At 35.0% G+C, this 15,302-nt stretch overlaps 1 protein-coding gene across 1 annotated transcript in view; it reads right to left on the bottom strand.

Annotated features, from left to right (window-relative positions):
- Positions 1–1,254: 1,254 nt before the first annotated feature.
- The window catches only part of LOC140149850 (uncharacterized), a 67,530-nt gene continuing 53,482 nt past the window's right edge, over positions 1,255–15,302 (bottom strand). The window contains exon 3 of the mRNA XM_072171883.1: positions 1,255–2,940. Coding sequence (XP_072027984.1) covers positions 2,479–2,940 — 462 coding nt within the window. The 3' untranslated portion in view covers positions 1,255–2,478. The remainder of the gene's footprint in view (positions 2,941–15,302) is intronic.

Here is a 15,302-nt window from a genome sequence, read left to right as displayed (position 1 = left end):
ACAGTTAGGGAGTGATCGTTATTTATGGCAGGGGGGAATTTAGGGGAGAACATGAATTTTTTGGGGGGGTCTTGAGGGAATCTGAAATTTTTAGTTGAAGGGGGATTGTTAAGTTTTAAATGGAGAAAATTGGGCAAATAAGGGGGGGGGGGGGACGCGAGGGGAGAACGCGACATTTTTTGTCGATATTTTTTCCAAAACGCCCATTCCCCCTGCCGTAAATAACGATCGGTCCCTTATGTAAACAGAGACATCAGAGACTAATGTCCTTACAATACTCGACTGTCCAGTTCTATGTAACACCAGAGACTAAACAGAGTTGTTTTTACGATACTCAGGTACCCAGATACAAATGTAACATTGTTTTTCCCAATACCCGGGTTAGGGTACCCAGTTACAATGATGTAATATCAGAGACAATGTTATCATCCCAATATCCGATATAATTGTTGTCTTTTCAATACCCGGGTGCACATGTGTACCATAATTATAGAGACTAATCTTTCCAATACCCGGGTACACAGATAGGCCTACCTTTCTTCAACAACGGTAATACGATTTATTTGCCCAATTCCAAATGTATTACAATCAAGGACCATTTATAGACCTATACATGTAAAAATACGTTCCTGTTGCAAAATAATCTATTTTTAAGTTCTTAACTAGGAGAAAGTGGTCAACTTTAGTTTTAAAAATATCGAAATTTTGGATTTGGTTTGACCTGATTCAGGATATTGAACTTTATACAAACATGAAACTGCAACAAACATAACGTTTCCTATTGGTTTTTCAAGTATGAGATACCTAAATTCAGAATTTTATGTTGCTCAAATTTACACCATTTTGTTTTTATTTCAGCCCATTCGTGGGTCGTTTTGGCTAAGTTTACACTGGTTTTCATGGTTTTTCATCATTTTCAAAGAAACTTCATAATTGGTTTATGTCAAATCCACCCAAAAATGCCGCATCCTCGTACCGCCATTGTCACAAATAATACAACATATAACATAAGACATACGCATTTCAGATCGGTTATTTAATAAAATAATGCGTATATCATGCTTGTCAATTTGTGAACAAATTATGTACACTGACATGACCATGTTAATACTTTAAAAAAACATCAAATAAAAAAGCGCCTACAACAGTAATTTACTTTTTCTTCGCGTCAGTCAAGGAAGAACAAAATGTCATCCTTGATTTCTTTTCTTCTTTCTTGTCTGACGCGAGGTAAAGATTCATCATGCCATTAACTTCGAGTACTAAGTAAAAAAGCATCTTTATTATTTGATTATTAACATTCTGTATTATGAATTCAGGTTACATATCAGAATAATGATAAACAAATGGTAGCATTCAGTGCATCATACAATATCACTCGATGGGATGTAGGTATGCTTAACAATTACAAATAGACTGCTTCCACATTCAAGTTTTTGAGTCAAATTGAGTCAAATTGCTGAAATGTATTTGGTAGACTTTCTGTTTAAGTTAAAAGGGCATTTCGTGATCCACCGCATCACCCCCCACTTTTCTCAAAAAAGATTTTTATATCACTGTAAACCTCTGGCTACATGTACAAAAAAATCCTTGCCGATTAATTCGTTTAGCAAAGATATCGTGAAATTTTAATTTCGTTCTGGTATACCAAAACGAAATTATATGTACAACACATTGTCTATGGAGCAGTGTAATACACATAAACTCGCAAACGCAAAATCGGAATCAACTGACATTTTGGGAATAAGCTTATTTCGTGGATATATACTGAAAATGTCATAAAAAGAGCATGCTAGGATCACGAAACACTACTTTAAGATAAACATAGAAAGTAATGAACAAATGTTGTATATATTAGAAATAATAATTATAAAGTGCTCATGGATTCGATTATATAAATTCAGCAAAATTGATCTGCGGATCTAATATACAAAATGCATAGATATGTGTCAATTTTGGTTTCAAGAACTACCATTCTAGGTAAAAATCTATCAACAGAAACAGAAATCCCATTTCACAATTCCTTATATTATGCTGGAATAAAATACGAGTTGGCAATACGACATCTCTGTTCATTTCTTCATGTTCTTGTTACAAAATAGTACACAATTTCACTGTCATCAATAGTGGCGTAACCAGGATTTAAAGGGCTGCTGATTGCAGTAGCTTGCAGTGAATGTTGGCCTTTGTATGTGACAACCTTAACAATGGAATACCACTTTTGTTGAACTGCTACTGGGGCAACACCTCATCTCCCACAGGCAGCTGACACTTCTAGTGCTGTATTTTCAAGACTTAGATTATCTCATGAGAAAATTCAGATTAAGAGCGATATCCGTCTTAGCAAGTGGGTCATTTGGCTATTATATTTCATACAGGATACATGTGATGAGAATATCGAATAACACATAATTTATAAGTTGATCCTGGTATAAAATATATAATAGGGAATAGCACATGATAATTAATTCTCTCGTTTCATAGACGGGGCCTATTTCCAGTATATCTCCAAGTAAAGTTGCTTCTTCTCTGTTTAGTCCTGGTTCGATTCATCGATCTGATGATCAAAAGTGTTATCAAATACACCACAACTTCTACTATTGCCAAGGCAACAAGATACCACCAACTTGTGAATATGACGTAATGTACATGTAAGTGATATTCCTGTTCATGATGATCGTTGTGTGTTGGTTCATGATATGGATGTTTATGGTCCAGTTCTGCTGCGTTTGTAGCAGTGTCATCAGCAGACATGGTGTGGAAGAAATGCCTGTGTTGTTGTCTACTGCTGATGGTTTGATAGTTGGCTGACGTTGAAACAATTTGCAGTTCGTTGCCGCTGATTATTGATTGGAGGGAACTTCTGACATTGGCGTGTCCTGATTTCGTTGGTATTATGGTTGATGTATACTGATGGACATTGGAGTCGGGAAAAAGGCCCTGTAAACGAATTAAAAAAAGAGACAACAAATTATACAGCTATAAAGGGGAACAAAGATAATGGATCAGAATATTTACCTGTCTCTCTTTAGATATTAGAGCGGTTGCGATTTTGAAATACCGGGATCGTACACCCGTCTATCTATTCAAATCACTCTACTGTGACGGAGAGAGGTCGCTTATTTAGCCAATATTGAAGATTCTGCACGCACGTCATAAACGAGCGGACGACGTAGAAAATGCACAAAATGTGTCCGTTTTACAATGTATTAAAGGCATTCAAGGATATTGATCATGAGAGAAAGTCTAACTAATATGATCCATTTTGTTCGTAAGAAATCTAAAGAAACAATGAGGTGTGAACATTTGCGGATTGTTCATTGCATTTAAAATCGGCCGTATAAAGGGAATTGTGCTTTGCATCTTTTGATACAAACGCACGGAGCTGAGGACATTGAAATTGATTGTTTTGTACTGTGTCACGTTTTTCATGCAACGCGATCGATTTTCCCCACGAAAAAGTACCATTTTGAAAAAAATAGTGATTATGCATGTAGTGGTCCTTAATCTATCGAAATATAAAGGGTGTGTGTCGATCCCCTTTGGATTTCACCTGTAAACGTTCATCATTGCTGATTGTTTATTAACTGATTGATACCGAAATCAGTTGGCAACTGGTAACTTCAGTTACATTTGACGTTGTCAACTGAATATACCCAGACCTGAGCATGCCTGTCTTCAATTTGAAATCCAAATAATTATGTTTAGTAGTACTACCAAGATTATTTGCCTTTTGTTGATCTCAATTAAAGTGATCCATATTTTGTACACTGTGTCTCACCTTGATATATATTTCACACTTAATGGATCAACATGAGCTAGATTTGAACTATTCTGTCTCAATATGAACTCATTTGAATCCATCGATATCAGCGTGATCTATATTGGGTATTTCTGGTTCACGATGCCCTGGTTCAAACAAATGGACCGATGTGGTCTTGTCTCCATAATTATTAATTCAAAGTGATATATATTTCACTAGCTCTAAAAACCTCCTATAGCCTATATGACAACAACAATTAAAGCTCCGTTTAAAGAAAGAAATTGGTGCTTTGTCACATTTCAAAAAAGAATAACAGTAAAGCTTTCGAAAACTTTTACAAGTTGAGCAATGACATATTGTGACAAAAAGAAATAATTTTTTTTGTAGTAAAACGTGAAACTATGGAAACTATTATACAAACTCAAGCATAAACTACTTATTAGGATACAAAACGGGAAATACATACGATGCAATTTACGGATATTGGTTATTTTATCATCGCATATACATTATGAATGAATATTTTTTACCATGTATGTAATGATTGTAGATAAAACAGGAAGCAAGATAAATTGCTGTAAGACAGTTCACGGTTGTTTGATGGCATGTATACTGTATTCATTTTAAAGCAAAGTTGAACACTGATGGCACTATTTATCTTAAATCTTGTTTGCATATTTACAAGGGGTAGACTCTTGTATAATGACATTAAAACATCAGACAAATGAGTAACAAATAGCAAGGAAATTTTCTAAACATTTTTATCATGAAAGGATAGAAATAGCTCATATTATTGGGCTAAATTACACTTAAAATACATGTAAACAGCGCCCTCAATTTTCACACAAATATACAATTTCTAGAATAAAAATTAGGCCTACTACAAAAGGGCAGCAAAAAAGATTTGTTCATTATTTTGATAAAGAATGGAAAATCTAAGTTAAAAATAGCTAAAAAAATATCTGTGTATATTATTATGATAGCAGTTGCTATTGTCCAGGTCTAGAATTGAAAATTATATTATGTATTGTTAGAAAAATTAATAAAATGATCACATCAAACTACCGTGAGTTCAGTGGCATTTTCGTGAAAATACCATGAAAACGTTTTCAGACGAAAAAAGTATACACATAATACAAACCATCCATACAGCCATCCAACCCGCTATACCAAACCAAACCTACAATCAATCTCTTAGGGACTATTCAATATTTACGCCAGGGGGAGTGGGATTTGGACAAAACGTTGACAAAAAACTATCGCGTCCGCTCACTATTTTCGGATTCCCCCTTCCCCTTTTTGCTCCATTAAACACTTATCATGGTTCAAGTAAAAATTTAGAAATCCCCCTCGAGACCATCGCTTAAAACTGCCACTCCCCCCTGGCCTAAATATGGGGAATTATCAGTTTCAAAATGCCGCTCATAAACGATTTGAACACGAGTTTGTTGTTTCTGTCTACATTATTATACAGTTAAAAGTAACCATACAAAATATAGCTAGATTAATTAAGATGAAAACTCAGTGCTTCATATGAATCGGTATGAACGATATTGCTACAGTCTATTATAGGGGAACTGTACTTTAATTCGGCATCTGAAAAGGTACTTAAAGACGCAATAACAGAAACATTTCGTAGTCACGAACGTAATTTCCCGACGTAAAAGCTCACGTATTTAAGCCGGGACATAAGCCACTTGCATGCAAATGTCTCAGAAGAGAGAAGATATTAACTAATTTACAAATGTTAACGTGTCTAAACCGCATTATTACACATTGTAGATAGATTGGTTTGAAATAACGAGGTGAGATGGGATATTGGCGCGTGAATACAACGTAAATACCTGTTTATGACACACAATAATTATAGATTTCAAGTCGTTTGTCACATGCTATAGGCAAGAGGTTTACCCAATGTGCTCTTACCACTGAACGGGGATCCACACAGAATGAACACATAACTTAGTTATTTATTTACTTAGTTAACTGAAAAAGAGGGATTCGCACCAAATATTTGGATTCACTGTAAACGTGCTGTATATTTGGTGCAAAAAATATACTACTGTGATCTTTACTATAGTAGACCAGAGATTCGCACAAAATGGTCCAAGTCATCGTAATTTTGTTGTATAATTGGCGCAACTGACACAAGAAAATATGGAGCACCCGGTTTAGAATACGGAAAGAGCACACTTTGATCATCATTGTTATACAGGTCAAAGCACACAGTATCATATTATACATATAATTTAACCGAAACACACCCGACAAAAACGCAAACAATATACTCGTAAATAATTGATAAACGTACACACCGCGTAATCTTAATCTCAGCCTGATGTATAATAATATACATTTCTATTATATTAAAATGTATAGCATTTACATTTACATTATCAATTCATACAATGACATTTATACGCTATTTGTCATACACTGAATCGTAAACTACTTCATCGCTTTCACACTCATCTTTTAAGTGTATTTTAATATTGAACATGGACATATTGAATTTCTCAAGTGCCGCTGAGTAGGTGTACACGGGCACACGGATACTTGATCATATATACTTTAAAAACATGGTTGAAATGTTACTATATGTAACTGTTACTCAACAAGATTCGTGAAGTGTCTTACTTTTCACCCTGAAATCTTATTCGATATGTTTATTGATGTCATCGTCCCATTTACTTGAGTTCATTTTTGAAAAGGTCTGGGAAACTTATTGAGGAAGCAATATTGAAAAAGGAAAACTACGGAGCACTGAAAGATATACTAAACTCCCAGAGGCATGTGTCCACCCGGTGTCTGCAGTAAAATTTATAGCACACAGTATGAGTTGCTTGTCGCCTAATGCGTTAGTCTTAAATCATCGCATTGTGCTTAAATGGATTAATCAATAAAAATAGTGTAAATTTGCCTGAGACTGTGTCGCATCAGGTCGCGTGTATAGTAAAAGCAATCAAAATTGCTCCATCTTTATCTTTCTGGTTCTACTCAGTCATCTCCCTCTTCCCCCATCTCTCTCTCCTTACTCTCTCCCTCTCCGGGCTCCCTCTCCGGGCTCCCTCTCCTCCACTTTCTCGCATTTTCTTACTCGCCCTCTCTCTCTCTACACACACTCTTTATTTTCCTCATCAACAGATGCTACAACGCGCTGTTTGAATAACTCTCCTGTTCAATTTAACAGTTCGCTCCCAAAATATCAGTTGTCCTTTATTGTCTAAATCTCTATACAAGTTTGTTACATACTGCAGTTACCACTGTCCGTTTTACTATACACAATACACAGTGCTCTCACCATTGACGCGTGACCTCTACAAATAGTGTAGGTTAGAAGTATAGGCAATTGTCTAGTTAACGTCACTGTGTGAAAAATAACCGGCCAATATTTAAAGTATTCTCTGAAATTCTAAAAAATATAGTTTTGTAACATGTCCTAAATTTTTGCTTTATAATCGTTCACCCAACTGAAACTATAATACCAGTTCATTGCTCATTGCACAGGTAAAACAGTGTAGTGTGATTTAACCAGAGAAGATCTGATTTAATCAGTTGAGCTGTTTTCAATGAATGTTATCTTGGTTTAATAGCTTTTAATGGGGTTTAAGTCTTGCAAAGGTCGTGGTGAATTAGACATGACTGCATCATGATATGTAACCGTCCACCACAAACCAGCCGTAAGTCGGCCCCGGTCAATTTTGTTTTATTTCAAGTTTAGAAAATATATATCATGAGCTTTAAAATGGTATATCATTTGACTTCAAACGATATCCAGAAGCGGGGTTACGGTTTGTTGAACTTTGCTCCTTCAACAAAATGGTACCTTTATTTCGGTTCTACATGTGTTTATTTTTCCACATTGCTGCTAATAAATATCAAACATTTCAAATCATTTCCAAGTCAACGAGGTTCGGAAATGTCCTCTCATTGTTAATTTTTGGTTATACCTATACAAAATACAATGCTTTGTAACCTACCACTTGAACAAGATTTAGCCAAAGCAAACAGGGACTAGAGCTATTTAAGAATTCTACAGACATAGGTAGAAGCTTATTCTCTTCAACAACAGGATTATTGATTGATATAAAACGGTGTTTGACTACCGCTATCAAAATGAGATACATGTAGCTCCAACTTGGATTGGGGTACCTATGAATACGACCTTCATGCACATTTTACACTGTGACTCAAAATACAATTTGCCGAGTTTATGGCTGGTTTGTGGTGGACGGTCACATATAGTGCAATGACAATTTCATCACTATTGTTCCAAGAAGAAAATAAATGAAGGAAAAGAAGAAGAAAAAACCTGTACCAATTATTATCATACTGCTGTTTGCCTGTACACAAAAGCCTATAGGATATTGTTGTTTTGGGAACATTTGTTGAGAAGCGAGGAGGCGATGTTTTACAGTTCAAGCTCACGCTTTTATCAATGAATGCTCACACATACACTGGTAGCCTAATAAAATCGAAAAAGATGGATGCACATCAAACCGAAACAGGTCTCGGGGATATGTAAGGTGAACAATAAACAACACAAATTATCTTTTTATTTCGTAGCATGTGTAATCATTTTGAAAGAAGTAATCATAATAAGTGTCAACATATCTGAAAGGCGAACTAATTAATCAAAATAAATTGTTCCCTTGACCTTATAAGCCTTAAGGAAGAGAAATATAAATAAATTTAAGTCAACATTTGCCCCAAAGGATAGAAAACATAATATCTTGTGTGTGATTGCACTTTTAATGTGTGTCCCCGTATAGTATAAATTGTTTGTCAATCAATCAAGAGACATCACGTTATAAATATGTCATATTTGATGTTATTATTAGCCACAACATCAAGCGAAACTACATTATTATTTGATTTGCTCATCAAATTTAGTTTGGTCTTTCTACAAAATGCATTGCATGCTTACTGTATACGATTCAGGTAAATATACATTAATATTATTACAGCGCATTGTGTGCCCGGGGGGGCACTTCAATTTGAAATGGATATAGGTGTAGGGCTGGCGCTTTCGCACTAAGGGGCATTCGGTGAGAGCAACATGTAAAAAATATGGGGTCATTGGGTGAGAGCATGATTTTTGGCATTCGGTGAGAGCAAAATGTAAAAAATATGGGGTCATTGGGTGAGAACATGACCTTTTTTAAATGGAATCTTTGGGTGAGAACCAAAACAGCGCCACAAAAACCTCAAAAATCGAATTTCTAGTTCTAAATGGCTTCAAATTTCTTTATTTTTTCAAAATAAGTAACAAAATCAGTGATAAATGAAAGTTGCTGTTCAAATTGAACTTGTAAGGGTCTTTGGGTGACAGATCAAATGGAAAAATAGGGGTCTTCGGGTGACAGACCGCGGAGCGAGCATGAGTTCGTAAAAAAATATGGGGTCTTTGGGTGACAGCGATGCTGAAAAAGGGGGTCTTAACAGCCCTACATACGCGTCACCTCCAAAGTTGGAGTGCCCCCCGGGATTGTGTGGTTGAATTTCCTTAAAATATCTTTAAATAATTGTGAACAAAACAAATTGTGAACAAAACATGGCAAAATACCTTTGACGTTTGAGTTTATTACAAGGAGATATATCAATGACATCAACACTGGCAAAGATGGCAAAGATGACGTACAGAATGTGACTGTAACAATAACTGCTTGGGGAGTGCATCTTTGCAATTTTAATCATTGTTTAGTACTTTGTCTCCTCCATAACATTTTACTGATTGTTAAATTTCACACTCCAGAATACAACACATTCGTAATAAGACGCATCATGTTTTGTAATAATTTCAATTTAAATACACATTACGGGATTGAGTAGTCAATGTTTTAAATAGAACATTGTAAAATATTAGTACCATGCAGCCTTTTTTTCAGTAAAACGGTCCATCCGATCGCAACAAAACTCGAATTTTTGTAGTAATTATGTCCAACGACAATGTGATCAATCCTGATTTAGCTCTTAGGTATAAAGAGAGTAAATTATCTAGTTCAATCTCTAAACTTTACGTGATGTACAAAGCATTGACACCTCCCGTACAATTTACACTGTTTCAGCCAGTATGGTACATAAATAATTTCAATAATTATTTCTATTGCTTTCTAATGGAGCATTTAGACTGTCATATTATCGAATCAGACATCGTCAAAATGTTACGATTTATTATGTAAAGACTGATTAGGCAAAACAGAATTGAGTTATTTACACTAAGCCAAAATAGAAACTTATAATTTTTCTTAAAATCCTGTGCATCAAAATGAACCAAAATTATACACAGGATTACTTCAATATTCTACTCTAAACACACGTCAGTAACATGGCAGTTGTCCAACTGACATAACAGCAAAATGCACTGACATGGAACAGCTTCCTAGTCCACATTCACAGCCCGATAAATGACACCCAGCACAAGAAATCTGTGAGTAAGTGGAATAGTGAAATAGTGAAATCAGCCCCGTTTCACACTATTTCACTTACTCTTTGGAAATTGTCATCTGTATAAGGATCTTATACGCATCCTCACAGATTTTTTGTGCTGGTTGCCAATTATTGGGCTTTATTAGGTGAATTTGTCCAAGAAGCTGTTCAATGTCAGTGCATTTTGCTGTTGTGTCAGTTGCACAACTGCTTGGTTGCTGACATGTTTTTAGAGTAGAGTATTGAAGTAATCCTGTGTGTAATTTTGGTTCATTTTGATGAACAGAATTTTAAGATATGACCTTGTGAAAAATTATAAGTTTCTTTCTTGGCTTAGTGTAGATAACTCAATTATGTTTTGCCTAATCAGTTTTTACATAATAGGCCTAAATCTTAACATTTGTGTCTGACCAAGTTATTTTCAATACGAGCTAACAGAACGAGAGAGCAGCAGTATTATAAGCAGGTAAACCAAACCAAACAGAACACCGACAGTATAAATGAGTAAAGAAGTGCTATTTTTGTATCCAGCATTCCAGAATGCAATTTGCTATTTAGGAAATCTATAATGTAACATGTCTTGAAAGCGACCAAAATAGAATAGAAGAAATATTTGTGCCACTCTATAGTCAAATTGCAATGTATATTCTGGCATTGCCTCACAAAACCTTATCGCAGTTTAACAAAGTGTTGCTATCAGCATATCATCTGCAACATTTGAAATAAATCCCAGTCCCATGTACATGATGTATAGGGAAGTCGTTTCGCCGTGTTATGTTGTCAATTGCTTGTCTCCCAAATAAAATTTTGTCATATGCCTTTTATTCACGAATGGTGTGATAGGCTATTATTAGAGCCAAAGATAGTTGCATAGTAGGATTTTACGGTTTCCATTTCCCCAGAGGGATGAAGGAGAACAAAATGGAAGATAACAACCAGATAACAGAGTAAAGAATAATTTCAACGAGCAAGTCAAGAATTCTGACCGTCAGGTAGGCATAAAATAATAGATAGTATAATCCAAAAGGCAAAATTGTTTTTGATATGTAGTTACTGTCAATTTCATGCCCGCACGGAGTGCTGGCAATGCCGCTGAATTATGGACCATTTTATGTTAAAGTCTGTGGTGCCTTTATCTTTGCTTTAGATCTCATTTTAAAGGAGTGGGTGTGGTTTCCTAGACCGATGTACTCTTTGGTAAGCTCGCTTACAGTTGCCTTGTAGATGATGTTTATGGTAAAGGCATTGACCTTCAAGTGGGCAGTTCGGCTTTGCTTTCTTGGGACAGTTGCACAAATGTTCTATTTCTATGCTATTGATTATGCTGGAGATGTTTTCGGTGCACGAGTAGCTCACGAGTGTTTTTGTTGAAAATGTTACTCAGTGGGGAATCCGAAGGAAAGTGAGTGTCAAAGAGTTTGAAAAATTCTTTGCCTACATCCGTGGTGACATTTTTTGAGCAGGGTGGGTTGAACTATAGAATTATCCGTTTACGTTGGTGTTATCATATACAATCACAATTTCACGAATAGCAAAGTAAGTAAATCAGACACTAAGGTAGCATATAACTAAACAGGACTATAACATAAATAACATAGTCAAAGCGGAGACATGAATTGACACATTGGCACATAACGTGTGACTAATGTTACTGAAATTGAATTGAGCAATAATTAGCACCCTTATGGGAAAAAAATGGTTTCTATAGTTCAATTTCCCCTCTGAAGCGGTTGACTGATATATATCTATAATACTTAATTAAGGCTATATCTATAATACTTAATTAAGGCATATTCTATAATATTTCATAAATCACGTCTTTATAATACTTTAAATTACAATTATTTACACTATATCATTAAACGTATAATATTCATCCACTAAGTTACGAAACCTCTCAAACGGATTTCAATAGTAATATTTTCATAACGGATCAAAATAACGAACAATACATTTGTCACAATCGTAACCAATAGTAACCTCTCAAAATGGATTACTATGGTAAAATATTTCAATTGTGATATTTTAAACATAAATTGCGTCTGAATTGTTCGTTCTTAGTAATAAAGTGTTCAGAATTTATAAACCTGACTCGATATAATGTATTCGAATATTTTAAGTAGACATTCAAAGGACGCTAGGGATTGGCAATTCCATCCAAAGAACAAATTATCGTTGTATTTTTTATGTCTACAGTTTGGGTTTACATTCGTCTATATTGCATCCTGATCATGCTGATCCAATGAGATATATTCATGTTATAAAATGTATACGTGTCCATTGCAAAAATGGCTAAAGAGCTCAATTTCATACACACAAGTGGTTTTTTTTATATAAAAAGACCATTTATTGAATTCATTTTAATGAATATACTCTTGCCCTGATAATAGGCTATATCAAATGCTCCTCCAAGTTTAAGGCTTTACTGCAGATTCCACATAACCAAATAGAAGTCAAGCGAAATTAACAGGGATATACAACATCCTCTTTTAATGGGAAAAAGTCTCTAATGGCTATAATGGAAAAAATGATCTGAGCTTAATTTCTTTATGCACTATAGCTTTTTTTTTCAAGAACGATTATGAATTGATATTAAGGTCTAACGGTCTGACCTAGCATTATGTGCAACATCAACCATTTTGGTGTTATTATAGTTCGGAATGGTTTTTACGCATGAGTCAAAATCAGAAATGTTCCAAATGTGGCAAAACATATACCAACCTATAGGTCTATTCAGTGATTTGCTCATCTGGAGGATCGTAAAAATCATTGAAATCATAGCATTTTGCAATATTTGTTAGTATCACAGATGTGCTAACATAGTTTGCTAGTGGTTAAGCCGAAAGCCGCGTATTAAATACAAAAAAGATATTTTACATGAGTCTGTAATTTCACTACTTTAGTAGAGAACTACATGTATTTGAATGGGGCTTCAACTTTGTCAATAATGCTGTTTTCTTTGTTTTTAGCCAAGATTTTCATTAAAATACACAATTTTATTTTTTTACACTGAATTAGCCTTTAATCGAAAAACAAATATAGTTTTAAATTACATGTTCAAGGTCATCCAGGGGAAATTCCAAGGATTGATTATTGAACAAAAACCTTTCTGACTATTGAAATCCGTTACGAGATTTGACTAGACTATAATTCCACACGTTCCTTTTTCAAAGTTCGTTAACGTCGTTAGAAGTCCTAATCCGCCATTTGTCCAGTGTACCCAATTTGCAAAGTTTTAATTTGAAGGCAACATATTTCTTATAATAACCAAAACACACCCCGACAAAAACGCAAACAAAATGAATAATTGACAAATGTACACATCGCGTAGCTTGATTATTTTGTATATCTCTGTAATATTAATCAATAGCCTGATGTATAATAATATATACTAAAATGTGTAGCATTAGCGCTACTTCATCGTTTTCACAATCATATTTAAAGTGTATTTTAATATTGAACATAGACATATTGAATTTCTCAAGTGCCTCTGACTGAGTATTTGTACACGGGCATACGGATACTTGTAATACTTTTAAATACGTGGTTGAAATGTTACTTTTTGTAATTGTTACTCATCAAGATTCGTGAAGTGTTTTACTTTTCATCCGGAAATTTTATTCGATATGTTCATTGATATCATCGTCCCATTTCCTAAAGTTCATTTTTGAAAAGGTCTGGGAAACTTATTGAGGAAGCAATATTGAAAATGAAAAAGGAAAACCACGCAGCACTGTAAGATTCACTTAACTCCCAGAGGCATGTGTCCACCCGGTGTCTGCAGTACAATTTGTAGCACACGGTATGAGTTGTTTGTCGCCTAATGCGTTAGTCTTAAATCATTACATTGTGCTTAAATGTATTAATCAATAAAAATAGCGTAAATTTGCCTGAGACTGTGTCGCATCAGGTCGCATGTACATTATGTAAAAGCAATCAAAATTGCCATTCCTCCATCTTTATCTTTCTGCTTCTACTCAGTAATCTCTCTCTTCCCCCTCTCTCCCCCTCTCATCCGCTTTCTCGCATTTTCTTTCTCCCCCTCTCTCTCTCCCTATCTATACGCTCTCTTTATTTTCCTCATCAACATATGCTATACAACGCGCTGATTGAATAACTCTCCTGTTCAATTTAACAGTTTTCTCCCAAAATATCAGTTGTCCTTTGTAGTGCAGGGCGATATATTCTTATTGCTATGGTAGTTAATCCTGTTACATCATCAATTCTACCGTGAATATACGTAAACGCAATCAAAATTGCCATTCCTCCATCTTTATCTTTATGGTGCTACTCAGTAATCTCTCTCTCCCCCCTCTCTCCCCCCCTCTCCTCCACTTTCTCGTATTTTCTTTCTCTCATTCTCTCTCTCCCTCTCTATACGTTCTCTTTATTTTCCTCATCAACAGGTGGTATACAATGCGCTGTTCGCTCCCAAAATATCAGTTGCCCTTTGTTATCTAAATCTCTATACAAGTTTGTCGTATAGTGCAATAAACAATTTCATCTCTATCGTTCCAAGAAGATAATAAATGAAGAAAAAGAAGAAGAAAACAACGCACCAATTATGACTATACTGTTTGCCTGTACACAAAAGCCTGTAGGATATTACTGTTTTTGGGAGCATTTGTTAAGAGGTGAGAAGGCGAAGTTTTACCGCTGAATGCTCACACTTCATCAATTTAGATCACACATAGACTGGTAACCTAATAAAATTGACCGGGAAGGATGTACGGCAAACCGGAGTATCGAGCTCGGGATATGTAAGGTTAACTATAAAAAACCACAATTAACTTTTTATTTTGTCATAATAAGTAATAAGTGTCAACATATCTAAAAAGACGATCTAATTAATCAAAATAAATTCACTTGACTTATTATTTTAGCCTTAAGCAAGATGTAGAATAAATTCACAATTCTCTAGCAATTTTCTAGTTTATTAGAACGAGATACATCAATGACATCAATAGTAGCAAAAATGATATATAAGGTGACTGTCACAATAATTAGAGAATAAATGATACGCCGGTATCCACTACGATAAAAATATTGGCCAGCCCATCCATTATGACACGATATTGGATAGGCAAAAGACAAAATCCTATCTTTTATT

This window comes from Amphiura filiformis, chromosome 1 (assembly GCF_039555335.1).
Source record: "Amphiura filiformis chromosome 1, Afil_fr2py, whole genome shotgun sequence".
In the NCBI taxonomy this organism is placed as follows: domain Eukaryota; kingdom Metazoa; phylum Echinodermata; class Ophiuroidea; order Amphilepidida; family Amphiuridae; genus Amphiura; species Amphiura filiformis.
This window is presented reverse-complemented; position numbering and strand designations above follow the sequence as displayed.